This window comes from Lathyrus oleraceus, chromosome 1 (assembly GCF_024323335.1).
Source record: "Lathyrus oleraceus cultivar Zhongwan6 chromosome 1, CAAS_Psat_ZW6_1.0, whole genome shotgun sequence".
Taxonomy (NCBI): domain Eukaryota; kingdom Viridiplantae; phylum Streptophyta; class Magnoliopsida; order Fabales; family Fabaceae; genus Lathyrus; species Lathyrus oleraceus.
Genome location: NC_066579.1, coordinates 408,993,560 through 409,011,569, shown reverse-complemented (window position 1 = coordinate 409,011,569; position 18,010 = coordinate 408,993,560). Strand labels below are relative to the sequence as shown.

The 18,010-nt window shown below is 37.0% G+C and overlaps 1 protein-coding gene across 1 annotated transcript; it reads left to right on the top strand.

Annotated features, from left to right (window-relative positions):
• The first annotated feature begins 577 nt into the window (after positions 1 to 577).
• Positions 578 to 3,655, top strand: LOC127076337 (WEB family protein At1g12150). The gene is made up of 3 exons (XM_051017961.1): positions 578 to 1,025; positions 1,134 to 1,342; positions 1,651 to 3,655. Exons 2-3 carry the CDS (start codon positions 1,172 to 1,174, stop codon positions 3,223 to 3,225), a joined length of 1,746 nt encoding a protein of 581 aa, XP_050873918.1. The 5' UTR covers positions 578 to 1,025; positions 1,134 to 1,171; the 3' UTR covers positions 3,226 to 3,655.
• The last annotated feature ends 14,355 nt before the right edge of the window (positions 3,656 to 18,010 follow it).

Below are 18,010 nucleotides of genomic sequence, written 5' to 3'. Positions count from 1 at the left end.
ATCAAATAAAAACTATAGTAATAGAGAGTGAGAAAAAGTTGAGAGGATCCACTTAATAAAAGAGAATGTGTTGGAACGTGTGTTTTAGAAAATGTGTTGTTAGTATTACTTTTGCTAAATGTTTATATCTTGATACACACTTCTTACCATAAACAAAGACAGAAAACCCATTTCCTTTTACAAAGAAAAAAACATGTAGTATTGGTACTTGGAAAGCACAACCTCACCTTGGATCTTAAGACCTCTCCTTTTCTTAATACTTGTGTCTAAAAATGATGCTATGTTAAGACCAATACCTCTTTGGTGGTTATAGGTTTATATCATTAAATGAGTAGTTGTTATGATGACATGATCAAACCTTAACCTTATTGAACACAATTAATTGTATTAATAATAATCATGGATCTAGATCTAGAAGCTTTAATCAAAATTAGGTCACATCCCATTTTTGGAATCCTAATATATATGGAGAGTTGTAACAATTTAATAATGATATATCATATCAACCGCATTACAAAATCATTTAAATTTATTTATTTCTCCGTAGAAAAAGAGCTACTAACTAACAGAAACTCACAGTTGTGTCAAATGCATGTGATTTTATGACATGACAACATACTATACCAACTAACCGTTTGTTAAAATTGTTCTAAAAATCTTGTCAAGTTATATTTACTATGGAATCTTCCATTATACTGTTTTCCAAATACAGATATGGAAGAGTTTTTTTTATTACAACACTGTGAGGTTGGCATTTATTGTTAAAACAGCCACAAAGCTCTATACACTTCTCAACCTACAAATAGCATATTTTCTATTATATTTTACATCAAATCAAATTTAACCAACCATATTTTAGCCTGTTTTCTTTGTTTTTCAACGGTCTCAAAAGGGTAAATAAAAGTTCAAATTAAAAGGAATCAAATTCTTCATCTTGGTTCTTTTGAATTCCAACACCTTTGCAAAAATATTCTTAAATCTATCTCATCAAAAGAATTTTCTTGTAGCATCATACATACATTAAGGTAAACATATATTTTATTTTATCATAGGTAACATGTTATGTCATGCAATTATAGAATCTTGTGTAACAAGATTTATGTTAACAATGCTCATTGCTATTTATCTTGCAGAGATATAAATTTTGAAAGTAACAAAAAATATACATATAATGAGTTTCCGTACCCGAGAAACTTCTCCGAAGGATACAGGTTCTCCGGTTGGGGAGAGGGAGATCGACACGCGAGCACCGTTTCAATCTGTCAAAGCTGCTGTTAGTTTGTTTGGTGAAGTTTGTGTCAACAAGGACAAACGTAATTCTATCAAGAGAAGATCTTCAGAGGTAAACATCATCGTTTTTGTATTAGGAATCGAGATTTTGATATCAGATGCGATCTTTATTATTGTGATCAGAATTGCAGTTGTAGATGATTTCTTTTTAAACCTTATAGAAATAGTTTATGTATAAGCATTTGCATAGAAAGCGCTTAAGTTGTAAATGCTTAATTAAGTTGTTTATGCAAAGAGCGTCTTAATACATGACACACGCACAATATGAGAAGTTTTTCAAGTTTACATGATTTAGCGATTAAACGTGATTAAGTGATTTTGTGATTTTTATAACAATGTGATTATTTGTTTGATTGACAGAATGTATTGGAAAAGGAGACTCAGCTTATGTTGGCTCAAAGAGAATTGAACAAAATAAAGAAACAGCTCGAAAGCGCTGAAAATACAAAAATCAAAGCGCTTTCCGAGCTCGATAAGGCCAATGTGACCCTTCTAGAATTGACAAAGAAACTCAACAATGTGAGAGAATCAAAACAATCTGCTATAGAAGAAAGCGAGGTTGTAAGGAATCAAGCCAAAGAACTTGAAAAAGCGTTATCGCAAAAAGCGATAGGATACGAAGCTTGGAAACAAGAACTAGAGCATGCAAGAAAAGAGTACACTACAACTGTTAAAGAACTTGATGCTTCCAAGCAAGAACTCAACAAGATCAGACAAGATTTCGATGCTGCTTTGGAGGCGAAGTTGGCTGCGTTTCAGGCAGCAGGCGAAGCGCAGCGTTCAGCGAAGTTGAACTCGGAGAAGATCAATGAACTCTCAAAGGAAATTGCAACCATGAAAGCATCAACTGAACAATTCAAGCTAGCAACTGCGCAAGCACAAGAAGAACAGATAAAAGCGGTTGGAGAGAAAGAAGAAAAGTTAAACTCGTACAAAGCTTCAAAGGAAGAAATTGAGAAGAAACTGATGGAAATAAGGAACGAGTATGATGCTGAAGACACGCAAAGCCTCGAGGCGAAACTCGTGGAGGCGAGCGATGAGATTCAAGTTCTTCAAGAGAAAATGAAAGAGTTTCATGATTCTGAGATGGATTCTGTTGAGTTAATAACTTTGGAGATCAAAGAAGCCACAAAGACATTACAGGAAATTTCTGAAGAAGAAACTTTACTGAGAAACATAGTGGATTCGCTAAAGACGGAATTAGAACAAGTGAAGAAAGAACAAGATGAGCTTAGGGAGAAAGAAAAAGCATCAGAAGCACTTGCCGCGAACCTAACCGGTTCACTACAAAGTAGCAAAGAAGAAGAAGATTCTTTTGAGAGCAAAGAATCTAATGAGAGACACTGTCGTGAGACAGAAATGAAAATCAAGCAGTTATCGTTCGAGACGGAGAATGCAAGAAAAGAAGAAGAAGAGATGAGAATAAAAACTCAGGAACTGTCACAAGAAATCGCGAAATCCAAAGCTTTGTCCGAGGAAATAGAAAGGAAACTAGAGCTTTTATTGAAACAGGCTGAAGAAGCAAAAGCAGAAGAGAAAAGAGCTGTTGCGGAAATGAAGTTGTTATCTGACTCACAAGGTAGAGTCTCGGTTTCAGATACGAGTGGTAAGATCATATTGACAGTTGCCGAATTTGCTGCCTTGAGCGGTAAGATTAAGGAATCAGAAGATTTGATTGAGAGGACGGAAACGACTGCAATGGCTCAGGTCGAAGCGATCAACACGAGAAGAAACGAAGTTGAGAAAAAAGTTGAAGCTAATCGTAAAGCAATTGAAGAAATAAAAGCAGCAACAGATTTGGCATTGAGGAATGCAGAGATGGCGGATTCAGCAAAACTCGCGGTTGAAGGTGAGTTAAAGAGAAAGCGCAGCGAAGAACAAAAAGGGATTTCTGATTCAGATCATTCTTCGAGACCGATCTCACTACAAAGCTAGAACTTAAGGCATTTCAAGCTCAGAATTGATAAAGTGAATCCCTCACAAAAGAGCATTGGTTATAGCATTGGATTTCTTGTCTTTCTATTGAGAATTGGGAGGTTGCTTGCAATACAAGAATCACTTTTGTCACCAACTCTACCAGTTGAATTTGAAGATTTTTCAATGTTTCTATCATCATCCAGAAAATATTGTGCAAATGTCTAGGCTCATATTGTCAACATTCTGGTTTCTGAGACCTTAAGCAGACAAGTTATTCCACAGTCCAAAGAAGAAATATAGATGCAGTTGTTCTATGTATAGATTTAAGCTTTTCAATACCAAACAAAATGTTTTTAAAAAAATTCTACCTGTATCTAAATTATTATGTGAATTAAATGTTTGATCTACCGTGTAAATAAAATAATGAATACTAAAAGATTTTCTAGCATATTTTATGTATCATCTAAGATGGTGACAGGTTTAGTAGGTTGTTTAAGTTAATGGTAAACATTAATTTTTCAGTGGCTAAGATGTATGGGTTTGGATGGAGTTTTGACGGTGGTGGTTGGAGGTGGCACGGGTGCCTTTTTGCTTGGGAGAAGGATAAAGTTAGGGAGCATTGTGCTACTCTGAATAAAGTTAGGGAGCATTGTTAGGTATTATAATCATTATCACACTCAAACTACTTCTTGATCATTCACTGATTTGAGCGTTGGAGTGCTAACTTTGCATGTCCATTTCGCTCCACCGCATCAGAAACTTACTCCACCGCACTTGAACCTTATTTCACTTTGTTATCAACTATTTATGGTTCTTGAAGGAATAGTGGCGCCATCTATGGAAATCTAACAGTTAATTCCCGCAAATTTTCACGAGAAACCAATGTCTTTTCACCGCAATTTAGAAAACATTTGATTTCCTTCCTGTTTGAATCATCGATAAAACTCGTGAAACCATGACAACAACGAAAGCTACTCGATCAGCCTCTCAATGCAATGCCTCCCATGTGTCCGCTGCAATGATCAATGCTCGTGATCACACGAGGCAGAATTAACTTCCTTCTATAGTCGATGATGATCCTGTTCTAGTGACTTCTCTCTATATTCCTCCTCTACAAAATCCAATCCTTTCTACAATCGACCAAGGAATATTCCAAGTCACTACGATTTTCCAATCTTTTCAATAACCACTTCAAGGTCAGACCTCGAGGCAACTTCCTCCGCAACCGTTGATTCTCGGGCATGAGATGTTGCAAATCATCTAACATCTACAAGCCAAGCTAACGACCTGCTCAACAATGTCTATAACCTAGTACACAAATATAATTTAGACTCTTTGACTGAAAGAGTAATATGAATAAAATAAAATTTACATTATGCTCCTCCCAGTAGGGGTGGCAAACGGGCATGCCCGCCCCGTTTAGGCCCGCCCCGCAAAAGCCCACAAAAAAACGGGGCGGGGCGGGACGGTCATAGTTGAGGATGTGGGCCTAAAACTTAGACCCGTCCCGCAAAAAAGTGAGGGTGGAGCGTGGAAAGCCTGCGGACACTGCACTTTTTAAGCCTAAAAATGCAAAAATTTATGTAAATACACGTGCCCGCAAAAGCCCGCGAAAAAAACGGGGCGGGGCGGGGCGGACACATTTGAGGGTGAGGGCCTAAATCATTGGCCCGCCCCGCACAAAAGTGCGGGCAAAACGGGCATGCCCAGCGGGCCGAGCCCGTTTTGCCACCCCTACCTCCCAGGGACCATTCTGTACGCAAGTCAGACTCACATAACGATCAAGGAGTTGAGCTAGAACTTGTCTGTGTTGACACCATCTCTCCAAGCAGAGAAGTCCCAAAATATGCAAATCGTACATGGTGTCGAAAACACCATATACCACCATGCGAGTCCAAGGGAATAGGAAGTAGTCACACCCCACCAGAGATTAGCCATCCCCACAACTCATTGTCACGCCACTCTCGAAGAGGCGAAAGGCACGACGTCAAAACATAGGCTTCCTAGAGGAAGAGGAATTTGTTTTCAAAGTGCATTCTTGATATTAGGAACCCAAAATCTCTCAAGAAACCTCCAAACTTGGATAACTATGACAAATAGGAGACCCAAATGAGCATATCAAACATGTCAACATCTGACTTGACTACTACCAATCCCATGGGACATAAAATGCAAACTATTTATGCTAACCCTTAAAGGAACTACAATGACATGGTTTAAGGCCCTCCCAAACGGGAGTATAAACTCCTAGAAAGAACTTTGTGATTTTTTTACTACTTAATTCATTGCTCGAAAGCAACAATCCACCATGATATTTGTACTCAATGTACCCCAAGGACAGTTTACTGTGTTGTTGGAGGCTTGTGGATCGGATCCTTCATAGGGCCATAACTTATCATTTTCAACCCCATTTTCTAAAAAATATCCGAGTACACGATGTCATAGGAATTTTCGCCATTGATAAGCACTGAAGAGACATCTAATTTGGTGATTGTATCCGTAATCACCAAAGGAAATAACTCGTTTATGATCCCTTCTTGAAACAAATTTGACAATTTTCTTTGGGGAATTGTTACCTCTAGGGGAATGTTTTTTCTTTGGTGAGCTTTCACTTCCTATTTTGTTATCTCTGGTGTACTCCACAATCCTCCTTTTTTGTACCAATCCTTCTATAGCATCTTTCATCTAGATGTAATTGTTAGTGTTATGGTTGTGGCTTTTACGGAACGATAGTACTTGGATTTATCTGTTCGGAAAGATTCTTTAACCAGGTACGATTTTCAGATATCGACTTCCTTGAATTCTATATTTGTGCACTCTTTCCAAAATTTTCCCTCGGGGTATTCAAGTGAGTGTAAGCGTAAAATCTGAATTATGGGTCAGGTTCTCCTTCTTCTTTTTGTCGGCCAATGTCTATCTCTGGTGTCCGGTTGGGTCAAGTGCTTCCCACTCCTCGATTGACTCCCATGGCCAAGAGTTTCTCTTCGTATTTGATGTAAGGTTGTGCCCTGCTTAATAAATATTTTAGGCTATGGGCCTCCTTGAGCCCTAGTTTCTCTCGAAAAATGCAGTCTGGCCTCTAGTGCCTTTCAAAAATCCATCACTTAAATTTGTCATCAGTGCCTCCCAGGCAACTGCCACTTTGGTAAAGTCGTTAATGTATTCGTGTAGGACTTCCTTTTTATCTTAAAGTATCCTATTGAGTATGGACATTGTTATGGTTTTCCTCTTCAAAGAGTTTATGCTACCATTCGGGAGGGATTTATACCAAGGCATTTTCGATCCAATCAAATTTAATGTAAATAAGTTGCACTTTACAACCCTGTGGGTGAGTTAGTAATCTAATCAACCATCCAAGTGCTCTATGTTTCGTCTCGATCCCTGGTCCCATCGTAGCTTTGAAGTTTGAGAGGTTTCTGTAATGACCTCAAAAAAATTTATATCGAGGATGTGCGTAGATAAGGGATTTCTTTTTTGTTCCGGAGCCGAGGCAGGTGTGTAAGTGAGAATGAATTTGAATCCCTAAAAAATGGTGTGTCTTTCCTCTTATATAGAAGAAACGGTTAACAACAGAAAGTGTGAAGTGATGTGTGAATTACGGTCGGCCGTCAAATTGATCTAAATTGTTCGCAAAGCTCTAATGGACAAAATTATATGCTTTTAAAGAAGAAATGGTATACATATTCTGCGGACGTTTTGTCTCGGGTATTGTGAACGGTATGGAACAATTTTTGAATAGCCAACCTATTTTCATGTCTAATAATTCAAATATATACTTTTATATTTGAATTTAGGAGTTTAATATGATGATATAACCACTACAGATTTCAGTTTAGGGTAAAATTATGGGAGTTAAAATTGAATTTTAATATGTACTTCGTTTAATTTTATATTTTTAGATATAGATTTTGAGATAAATCGCTTGTAAAGTTGAATTTGGATAAATCTAAAGTTGAATAGTCGTGGCAATACGAAGTAAACTCACATGAATAAGATAATTGAAAGTAAAGATGGAGAAAGCAAATAACATAAATTTTATTTGATTTTAAGAAGAAAAAAAATAACTCTGGTTTTTGTCTGTGAGAAACTGAATATTCGTCCAAGTCTTACGTGAAATAGTGGATAGAAAAAGAAATAAAATATTATTATAAATAAAAAAAGTTAAATAAAAGTAACAAGAGAAAAAAATAGTTAGGTGAAAGGTTTTACGATTTTTAACATAAAAATTATAGTTGAATGGGTTGTAATTATTACATAAAAAATTATATTTAAAAGAGTTTGTTGTTTTTTCGTTTGATATTTTTTTAAATTGTACGAGATAGTAGTATTGTCGCCTTCGTAAAAATTACAATAAATTATCAATTTTATTAATTTCTTCTTTTTTATCTAGCTTTCTCAATAGGTTTATTGAATAATTTTAACTTTTAAAATATTATAAAACATTTTAAAAAAATATTTTTATGATATAATTTATGTAAATTAATATTTATGAATATGACCTGATGATTTGATTTGTTTTTTTAATAAAGGTGAATTATTAATTTAAAAAATAAACGAGAGAACATCAAACTTAAACCATCAAACAACTATCAAAAATGACAATTTGACATGTCCAACGTATTCTTAAAAAAATTCAAAAACGTAAATAGGAAGTAAATTTAACTAAGTGTCGTAATCAACAAAATAACATTCATTGACTAATTTATCTGCACATGCATTTCCCTCTCTAACAATGTGAGATATCTTGAATCTAAAGAAATATATAATCTTAAAAGTATTATTCCATTTAATTAACTAAGAAATGAGGTACAAACTCCAATATTAACTAAGAAAACTCTCAAAAGTATTCATAAATTATCTCTAAATATGCTATCTTAAGTTGATATTCCAGTCTTCACTCTTAAAACTCTAACGGGGTTGCACTTGATCTAATTATAACTAGAAAATAACCAATTAACTTATAAGATTTTAGGTGCAAAAGAATTTTGACAGACATTTAATAATTTTAAACTCGTAAATTGATGGATAAATGTGTCTCTTGAAATAAGTAAATGTCATATATATATATATATATATATATATATATATATATATATATATATATATATATATATATATATATATATATATATATATATATATATATATATATATAACATGAATAATGTATCTATCAATGTCAATTTTATCATTTTGAAGTTTGATATCATTTTTTTGCCAAGTTTTCTAAAGATTTATTAAGACGGGAGTCATGAATGAGTTTAAATGTGAGAGCTCTAACTTCTATCTACAAGTATGAATAAGCTTTTATAACTACTTCTATCAATGTTTTTTCCAAACAAGCATTGTATCTATTTCTAGAAGGTGTACCTACATCTAAGAAATAAATGGTGTGTAGTTTTCACATCATGATTACAGAGAGATCACTTCGAAACCATATACAACCCCATTTGAATCAGGTTGTCTTCTGTTGCAATAACATTGTGCATTAGCTTCCAAGTCACTAATTACTTAGAAGGAGGTATGCAGGCATGTCAAATGAATTTTGTTCAAGAAGTCTCGATGTGATCCCTTTTGATAGAGTTGTAGGCATCTCTGTAGATGTTTGATTGACTGCATTTTATGTTAAAACACTAGCTGGACTCTAATGTCTTGACTGATGTCATGACATGCTGTGGAGATGTTTGATTGACTGCATTGTGTGTTAGAACATCTAACTGTACTCTGATGTCTTGACTGATGTCATGACACACTTGAGTAGTATGCTGCAGGTTTAGCTAATACAGGATTTACTGAATGTCAAACTAGATGTTATGATATTCATCCCTGACAGCAGATACTGAGGTATAGAGCAGTTGGTTGTCTGCTATAACTCAGTATTTAATTTCAGTCTGTTTATCAAGGGAATAGTAGACCTGGCATAAGGCCTACTGTCTGAATGTCAAACTGGATGTTATGACATTCATCATTGACAGCATATACTGAATAATAGGCAGGTTGGTTTTCTGCTACAGTTCAGTATGTATCTCAGTCTGTTTATCAGGAGGATAACAGGCCTGGCATAAGGCCCATTCTGTAAATGTCAAATTGGATGTTTTGATATTTATTACTGTAAGCTGGTACTGAAGTATAGACTGGTTGGTCTTTTACAGTACAACATTTTGTACAGTCTGTTTTCAGAAAAATAACAGACTTAGCATATGGTCTATGTTCTGGACGTCAAACTGAATGTTGTGACATTCATTCTTGACAGCATATGCTAAATTGTAGGATGGTTAGTTTTTCTGTTTCAGTATTTTTCTCAGGCTATTTTTCAGGAATCCAACAGCTGAGCTAAAATCTAGGAAACTAACAACTGAGCTACAATTAATGAACCTAACAAATAGCCTATTTGTTAGTACCCTAATATGCGGAAATTAGGTTAACTAGCTTGACCTTAATTTTAGGAAATACAAGTACAAGGCCCAAGTGCTGCAATATAAAAGGATGACAATCCTTCATTCAGAACTCGAGGATTTTCGGCGTGAAGATTTTATTGTTCCATCATACTTCACTGCTGTATTTTTTGTGTGTCTTGTATTAGGTGTATCTTGTGAGCCAAGCAATTATCACCTAGATGATTGCATTGGACTAGGGTGTTCATTGAGTTGTAAGTGTTGTGTCACTCTAAGCTTTTAAGCGTGAATGCTGTGTATCTTGATTAAAGCTGTTAAGCACAATCAAGAGTTGTTTGAAGTGTGACTTCACTATTATCTTTAAACTTAATTAAAGGTTGTAATCACTGAGGTGATTAAGGGGGAGTGAGTAGGAACTCTGATCTTAGTGTAAGATTGAAATTGCATTGGGTAGGTATTAAGTGATAGGATTAAACAGTTGGTTTAAAGTCTGAATTAATACTACTAATAGTGGATTTCCTCCCTGGCTTGGTAGCCCCCAGACGTGGGTGTGTGTGACACCGAACTGGGTAAACAATTCCTTGTGTTATTTACTGCACTTACTTTTAAGTTCTGCATAATTCTTGTCTGCGCAGAATTGGATGTCATAACATCCCGTGTGACATCGAAAGTCTGTTAACTAGAATTTCAATTGGCATCAGAGCAAACACCCTGCCTGTTAATTTCTGGGTGAGATCTAGGGAAGTTACTTTCTAGTACCATGGACAAGGATGTAGGATACTCAAATAGACCACCCATGTTGGATGGTTCTAACTATGATAACTGGAAGCCTCGTATGATAGCCTTCTTGAGGTCTCTAGATTGCAAAGTCTGGAGAGCGGTCAACAAAGGATGGGAACATCCAACGAAGACAGGTAAAGATGGAGTCAGTATGCAAATTCCTGAAGAAGAGTGGGACAAGGAGCAAGAGGCATTAGCCCTTGGAAATTCTAAGGCCTTGAATGCATTGTTCAGTGGAATAAGTAAGAACATCTTCAGACTGGTGCATCACTGTGAGCTGGCTAAGGAAGTTTGGGATACCCTCAAGATAACTCATGAAGGTACCTCCAAGGTGAGAATGTCTAAACTTCAGATGCTGACCACCAAGTTTGAAAATCTGAGGATGAAAGAGGATGAGACTATTCATGACTTCCACATGAATATTCTTGAAATTGCCAACACTTCTGGTGGCTTAGGTGAGAAAATGGCTGAAGAGAAACTTGTAAGAAAGATTCTCAGATCATTGCCAAAGAGATTTGCCATGAAGGTCACAACCATAGAAGAGGCTCAAGATATCAGCAATATGAAGGTTGATGAGCTTATTGGTTCACTCCAAACCTTTGAAATGGGCTTATGTGAGGATGTTGAAAAGAAGAACAAAAGCATAACTTTTGTATCAAATACTGAAGGGGATTCAGAAGAAGGAAATATTGGAGGGAATGAAAGCATTTCAGAAGCCATAGCCATGCTTGGAAGACAGTTCAACAAGTTCATAAAGAAGGTTGATCAACAGGGTAGACCTAATGTCAAGAACTCTTCATCTGACATCAGTAGAAGGTCAAAATATGAAGAAAAGGTCACTCAAGGCAAGTGAATCCAGTGCCATGGATGTGAAGGTTATGGTCATATTAAAGTTGAATGCCCTACCTTCCTCAAGATGCAAAAGAAAGGGCTATCTGTCACCTGGTCCGAAGGAGATTCTGAGAGTGAATCTGAAGGAGAATCTGCTAAACATGTCACTGCTCTAACCAGTGTCTGTGCCTCTGATGATGACTCAAGTGGAGATGAACTTACCTTTGATGAACTTGCTGCTTCATATAAAGAACTATGTGTTAAAAATGCAGAAGTGTGTATCCAAGGAGAAAAGCAGAAGAAACTCATCAAAGAGCTGGAAGGTGAGAAACAGAAGCAGCTGACTGTCATAGATGGTCTGAATGGTGAGATATCTTTGTTGACATCTAAGCTAGAACAAATGACTAAATCCATCAAAATGCTGAATAAAGGAACTGACACCTTGGAAGAGATTCTAAAGGTGGGATAAAAGTCAGGAACCATGTCTGGTTTAGGCTTTGCTAAGAAATCCTCAACTGAACTCAAAAGATCAAAGGCTGAAGTTCAGAAACTCAAGCAGAAGTCACAACCGATGTCTCAACATCAGGGAACCAAGATGAGTAACCATCAGAAGAAGAAATTTCAGAGATGGAGATGTCACTACTGTGGTAGATTTGGTCACATAAAACCTTTCTGCTACAGGCTGCATGGTTATCCTAACCAGACTACTCAAGTCAGACCTAAGCAGAAGGCATCTAAGCATAATACCCCCATTAAGAAACAAAAATGGGTTGCTAATCAGACACCTTAAGTCAGACCGAAGCAGCAGGCATCTAAGCATAACATCCCCATTGAGAAACAACAATGGGTTGCTAAACTAGCTCACACATCTCCAAGGGCATCTACCAGACAAGACTGGTATTTTGATAGTGGCTGCTCAAGACATATGACTGGGATGAGCAACTTATTGGTGGATCTACAACCTCATGCTACCAGGTATGTGACATTTGGTGATGGAGCTAAAGGAGAAATCAAGGGTGTTGGTAAGCTGGATTGTCTTGGAGTTCCAAAACTGAGTAATGTGCTGTTAGTAAAAGGACTAACTGCTAATCTCATCAGCATAAGCCAGCTATGTGATCAAGGCTTCAATGTACAGTTCACTAAGGAAGGATGTGTGGTGATGAATGGCTGCAATCAGGAAGTTATGAGAGGAGCCAGATCCAAAGATAACTATTATCTATGGGAATCTAAAGTCTCACACTACACCTCAAAGTGCCCCTTGGCCAAGGAAGAGCAGGAAGTGAAGTTGTGGCATGGAAGACTTGGACAACTTCATTTAAGAGGAATGAAGAAGATCATATCCAAGGAAGCAATTAGAGGAATCCCAAATCTGCTCATGGATGAAAGAAAAGGCTGTGGAAAATGTCAGATTGAAAGCCATGAGTCATCCTCACCTATTGGACCTCATCAAAATGGTGTAGTAGCAAGGGAGAAACAGAAGTGTGTATCATTGTCCACTGCAGAAGCTAAGTACCTAGCTTCTGGTAGCAGGTGTTCACCACTGGTATGGATGAACCAGATGCAGACTGAGTACAATGTCACTCAGAATGTTATGACATTGGATGCTACTCAGTTTGACAAAGTTAGGGGCAAAGAGGGAATGTGCGCTTCTGAGAAATTATAGCAACTAATGATGTTAGTTATTTACTGTTTAGTAAGTCAACATATTAAACAATTGATAGTGCACTCTGATTGGTCAACAAATAATAGACATTGCTCGTGCAACAAGCGTTTCCTATTCCATCGTTTCAACTTTCAGTCTTGCAAACTTTCTCTCAAAGAAACTATTCATCTCTCCTCCGAGATATTCATCATGTCGCACCAATCTGACTCAACTTCCTACACAACCATGTCTGATTTCTCCAGCTCTGAGTCTTGCAACCCTAACCGGGAAGATCCTGTGGCTGACGCTGCAAAGACGTCTCATGCAAGAAGACCTAAAGAAACGGTCTCCGGATTCTCCTCAGCAATCGCACTTGATGAACAAACCAGGGAAGGCTCCAGGTATGTGCACAATGCCATTGCAACTATGGTGACTGGGATTCTATTTGGTAATCATAAGGTTCCTGGGGTCTCCGTTCTCTTAAACACTATCATACCTGATAATGTGGCATGTCAAGAAAACGCAGTAGTCTTAAGAAAGAATGCCTCTGACGAGGCTGAGCAAAATGATGCTCATGAGGGGTCAAATACTGACAAACCCTTAGAGAAAGTGGGTAGTGAGGCAGTCCGTGTCACTCATGATGTCAGTGACAACCCTAAAGCTGACACAGTTAATCTGGAAGAGTTCTCAAATAATGAACTGTTGACCTCAGTTGTCCCTAGCATAGCCAAAAAGGTTAGGACTAGGAGAGAAAAGAAGACTGTGGTACAGAGGTCCCCAAAAGGGAAGATTGATGTGGCAACTTCTTCCAATCCAGAGGTGACAGAGAGTTCCCTCAAGAGGAAAGGGCATGGACCTACGAAATCTTGGAGCAAAGAGGTGCCCAAGAAAATGAAGACCAAGTCTGCTGTTGTGGAGTCTGATTCAGATGTCCCATGTGATGTCACAACATCTCTGTCAAAGAAGAAGCCAACCGTTAGCAAGCTGATTGCTAGTGTCCCTGAGGTACCTATTGACAACGTGTCATTCCATTTTGCTTCTAGTGTGAACAAGTGGAAGTATGTCTATCACAAGAGGCTGGCCTTGGAGAGGGAACTGGCTCAGAATGCCCTGGAGTGTAAGGAGATTGTAGACCTTATTCAAGAGGCAGGGTTAATGAAAACTATGACTCAACTCCCAAAGTGCTATGAGACTTTAGTAAAGGAGTTTATTGTCAATGTGTCTGAGGAATATGCAGATGGAAAGTCCAGAGAATTCAGAAAAGTATATGTGCGAGGCAAGTGTGTGAACTTCTCTCCCTCAGTTATCAACCTATATTTGGGAAGACCTGATGTAGCTCAACCTGAGCTTGAAGTGACTGACGACAGAATCTATCAAGTCATCACTGCAAATCAAGTCAGGAAGTGGCCTCTTAAAGGTAAGTTGGTGGCTAGCAAACTCAGTGTGAAGTATGTTATGCTACACAAAATTGGAGCTGCCAACTGGGTGCCTACAAATCACAAATCCATTGTGGCTCTGATGCTTGGAAAGTTCATCTATGCTGTTGGAACCAAAGAAAAGTTTGACTATGGAACCTACATTTTTTATCAAACCATGAAACTTGCTGGGAGCTTCAGTGTGAAGGGGCATATAGCCTTTCCTTCCCTCATATGTGGCATTGTGTTGAATCAATTTCCAAACATATTGACAGAGAATGACTTTGTGAAAAGAAGAGAGAGTCTGTTGGCCTTCAATTATAAACTGTTCCTGGGTAAGCATGTCCCTGACATTGCCATGACAACAGGAGAGACATCAAGTGTTGGCAATCAACCAGATAAAGTTGTTGTCATTGCCATACTCAGAGAGACTTGCAAAGAGCTAGAGGCAAGGAAGCTCACTTTGGAAAAGTTGATTATCAAATTAGAGATGTCTGATGATGGTGTGCTTGGTGAAGCTGCTGAGGCTACAGAAGGAGCTGCAAGGCAAAGTGCAGAAGGTGAAGAGGATGCCAGTCCTGATGATGGCACTGATGTTGAGGCTGACTCTGAGTCAGATGATTAAATCATTTCCTGTATTTCTGTCATTTGTGTGTAATTCTGTTTATTTTGGTCTGTAATTTATGGTGTTGCTTTGGCAACATTTTTGACAAAAAGGGGGAGTAACACCTGTGATGCCCCAGGACAACAGATTAATTAAACAGATATTGAAGATCCTCTAATCCAGAGGTTATGCTGCAGCTGATGTTCCACTTCTATGTGTGATGAGTGTGAGTGTGTTATATGTATGTGTGCTGCTGTTAGAAGTTTTTATTTAACTTCTGTGTGTGTGCTACTGTTAGAAGTGTGTGTTGCTGTTAGAAGTTTTTATTTAACTTCTATATGTGTTGAGTGTGCAGCTGCTCTGAGTGTATTAGCTAGTTTTTTTCCCTGCTAGATGTGTGTTTTCCGTTGTTGTGAACTTTGTTGTGATGCCAAGTTGTTTTAGCCAAAAATTTGCCAAAGGGGGAGTTTGTAGATGTTTGATTGGCTGCATTTTATGTTAAAACACTAGCTGGACTCTAATGTCTTGACTAATGTCATGACATGCTGTGGAGATGTTTGATTGACTGCATTGTGTGTTAGAACATCTAACTGTACTCTGATGTCATGACACACTTGAGTAGTTTGCTGCAGGTTTAGCTAATATAGGATTTACTGAATGTCAAACTAGATGTTATGATATTCATCCCTGACAGCAGATACTGAAGTATAGAGCAGTTGGTTGTCTGCTATAACTCAGTATTTAATTTCAGTCTGTTTATCAAGGGAATAACAGACCTGGCATAAGGCCTACTGTCTGAATGTCAAACTGGATGTTATGACATTCATCATTGACAGCATATACTAAATAATAGGCAGGTTGGTTTTCTGCTACAGTTCAGTATGTATCTCAGTCTGTTTATCAGGAGGATAACAGACCTGGCATAAGGCCCATTCTGTAAATGTCAAATTGGATGTTTTGACATTTATTACTGTAAGCTGGTACTGAAGTATAGACTGGTTGGTCTTTTACAGTACAACATTTTGTACAGTCTGTTTTCAGAAAAATAACAGACTTAGCATATGGTCTATGTTCTGGACGTCAAACTGAATGTTGTGACATTCATTCCTAACAGCATATGCTAAATTGTAGGATGGTTAGTTTTTCTGTTTCAGTATTTTTCTCAGGCTATTTTTCAGGAATCCAACAGCTAAGCTAAAATCCAGGAAACTAACAACTGAGCTACAATTAATGAACCTAACAAATAGGCTATTTGTTAGTACCCTAATATGCGGAAATTAGGTTAACTAGCTTGACCTTAATTTTAGGAAATACAAGTACAAGGCCCAAGTGCTGCAATATAAAAGGATGGCAATCCTTCATTCAGAACTCGAGGATTTTAGGCGTGAAGATTTTATTGTTCCATCATACTTCACTGCTGTATTTTTTGTGTGTCTTGTATTAGGTGTATCTTGTGAGCCAAACAATTATCACCTAGATGATTGCATTGGACTAGGGTGTTCATTGAGTTGTAAGTGTTGTGTCACTCTAAGCTTTTAAGCGTGAGTGCTGTGTATCTTGATTAAAGCTGTTAAGCACAATCAAGAGTTGTTTGAAGTGTGACTTCACTATTATCTTTAAACTTAATTAAAGGTTGTAATCACTGAGGTGATTGAGGGGGAGTGAGTAGGAACTCTGATCTTAGTGTAAGATTGAAATTGCATTGGGTAGGTATTAAGTGATAGGATTAAACAGTTGGTTTAAGGTCTGAATTAATACTACTAATAGTGGATTTCCTCCCTGGCTTGGTAGCCCCCAGACGTAGGTGTGTGTGACACCGAACTGGGTAAACAATTCCTTGTGTTATTTACTGCACTTACTTTTAAGTTCTGCATAATTCTTGTCTGCGCAGAATTGGATGTCATAACATCCCGTGTGACATCGAAAGTCTGTTAACTAGAATTTCAATCTCTAAAATACATATAACCATTTGAAGATCCTATTCAAATGAGTTCATCAGTAGTAGTATTATCAAATGACAAGTTAATATTCAAAATATTTTCAATAATTTGAGGAGGCAAAATGGATAAGACATGAGGAATATTCCAATTGATGTCTTGGATAATTGAATTGACTTCAACAATTTGTATAAATTGAATATCCACTAGAAATACCAAGTACAAGTCTTTAGTTTTGCATCCCAACCAATTGGTAGTCCATAAATCAATGTCCTTTTCATTATCGACCTGTCATCTCCTATGTTTCTCCAGAAAGGAAAAGGAATGCTTATTTCCAAGTCATATTGAAAAAGAAATATAATGCATGATTGATTTTTGTGTGCCTATAATACCTACTAATAAACATACAAGACCATTGATTATTGGTAGTCAAAAACTTCCAGCAAAGAGATAAATAACCAACTTTATTTATTATTTTAATATCTCTTTCCTTCAGACAAAGTTGAGAAATGATCTTTCAAGATATTGTAATCAATTTCATACTATCAATGCTACATGTCCACACAAAATTTATGATGCAAGAATCCAGCTTAACAAGAAGATTGATTGATTATTCATAAATCATAAGATAATTGTTTACTAAAATCATCTATAAAATAAAGTGTGTTTAGAAATGGTTGTCTTACCAACCTATATACATATCAACTTACATTCAACATAGATAATTTTCTACTAAGTGTCTCTTCAGCAACACATAAGATAAAATGAGACATATGATCTCCTTGCCTCACTCCTCTAGAACAAACAAAAATCTTGCAACTTTTCGATGTATCATGATTGATATTTTGGCTGAGTGGAGAATGGTAAGATTGCAATCATAAAACTTTTTATCAAAGCCAAGTTGAACAAAAACGTTAATAAGATAATGTCAATTTAAAGTATCAAAAGCTTTTTGTGATATATATATTCAAATCCATACTACCCCAAAAGGATTTTTTGTCCAATAAATTAATGACTTCTGAAGTAATTCTAATGCACTCATAAATATGCCTGCCCCCTAATGAAGCCTCTTTGGTTTTGTGAAACAACTTTAGGAGTTAAGATCGTCAACCAGTATGCAATGATTTTAATGATGATTTTGAATTAAAAATTTATAAGTGCAAGAGGTTTATACTTCTCAATAGAATTTTCTCTATGAT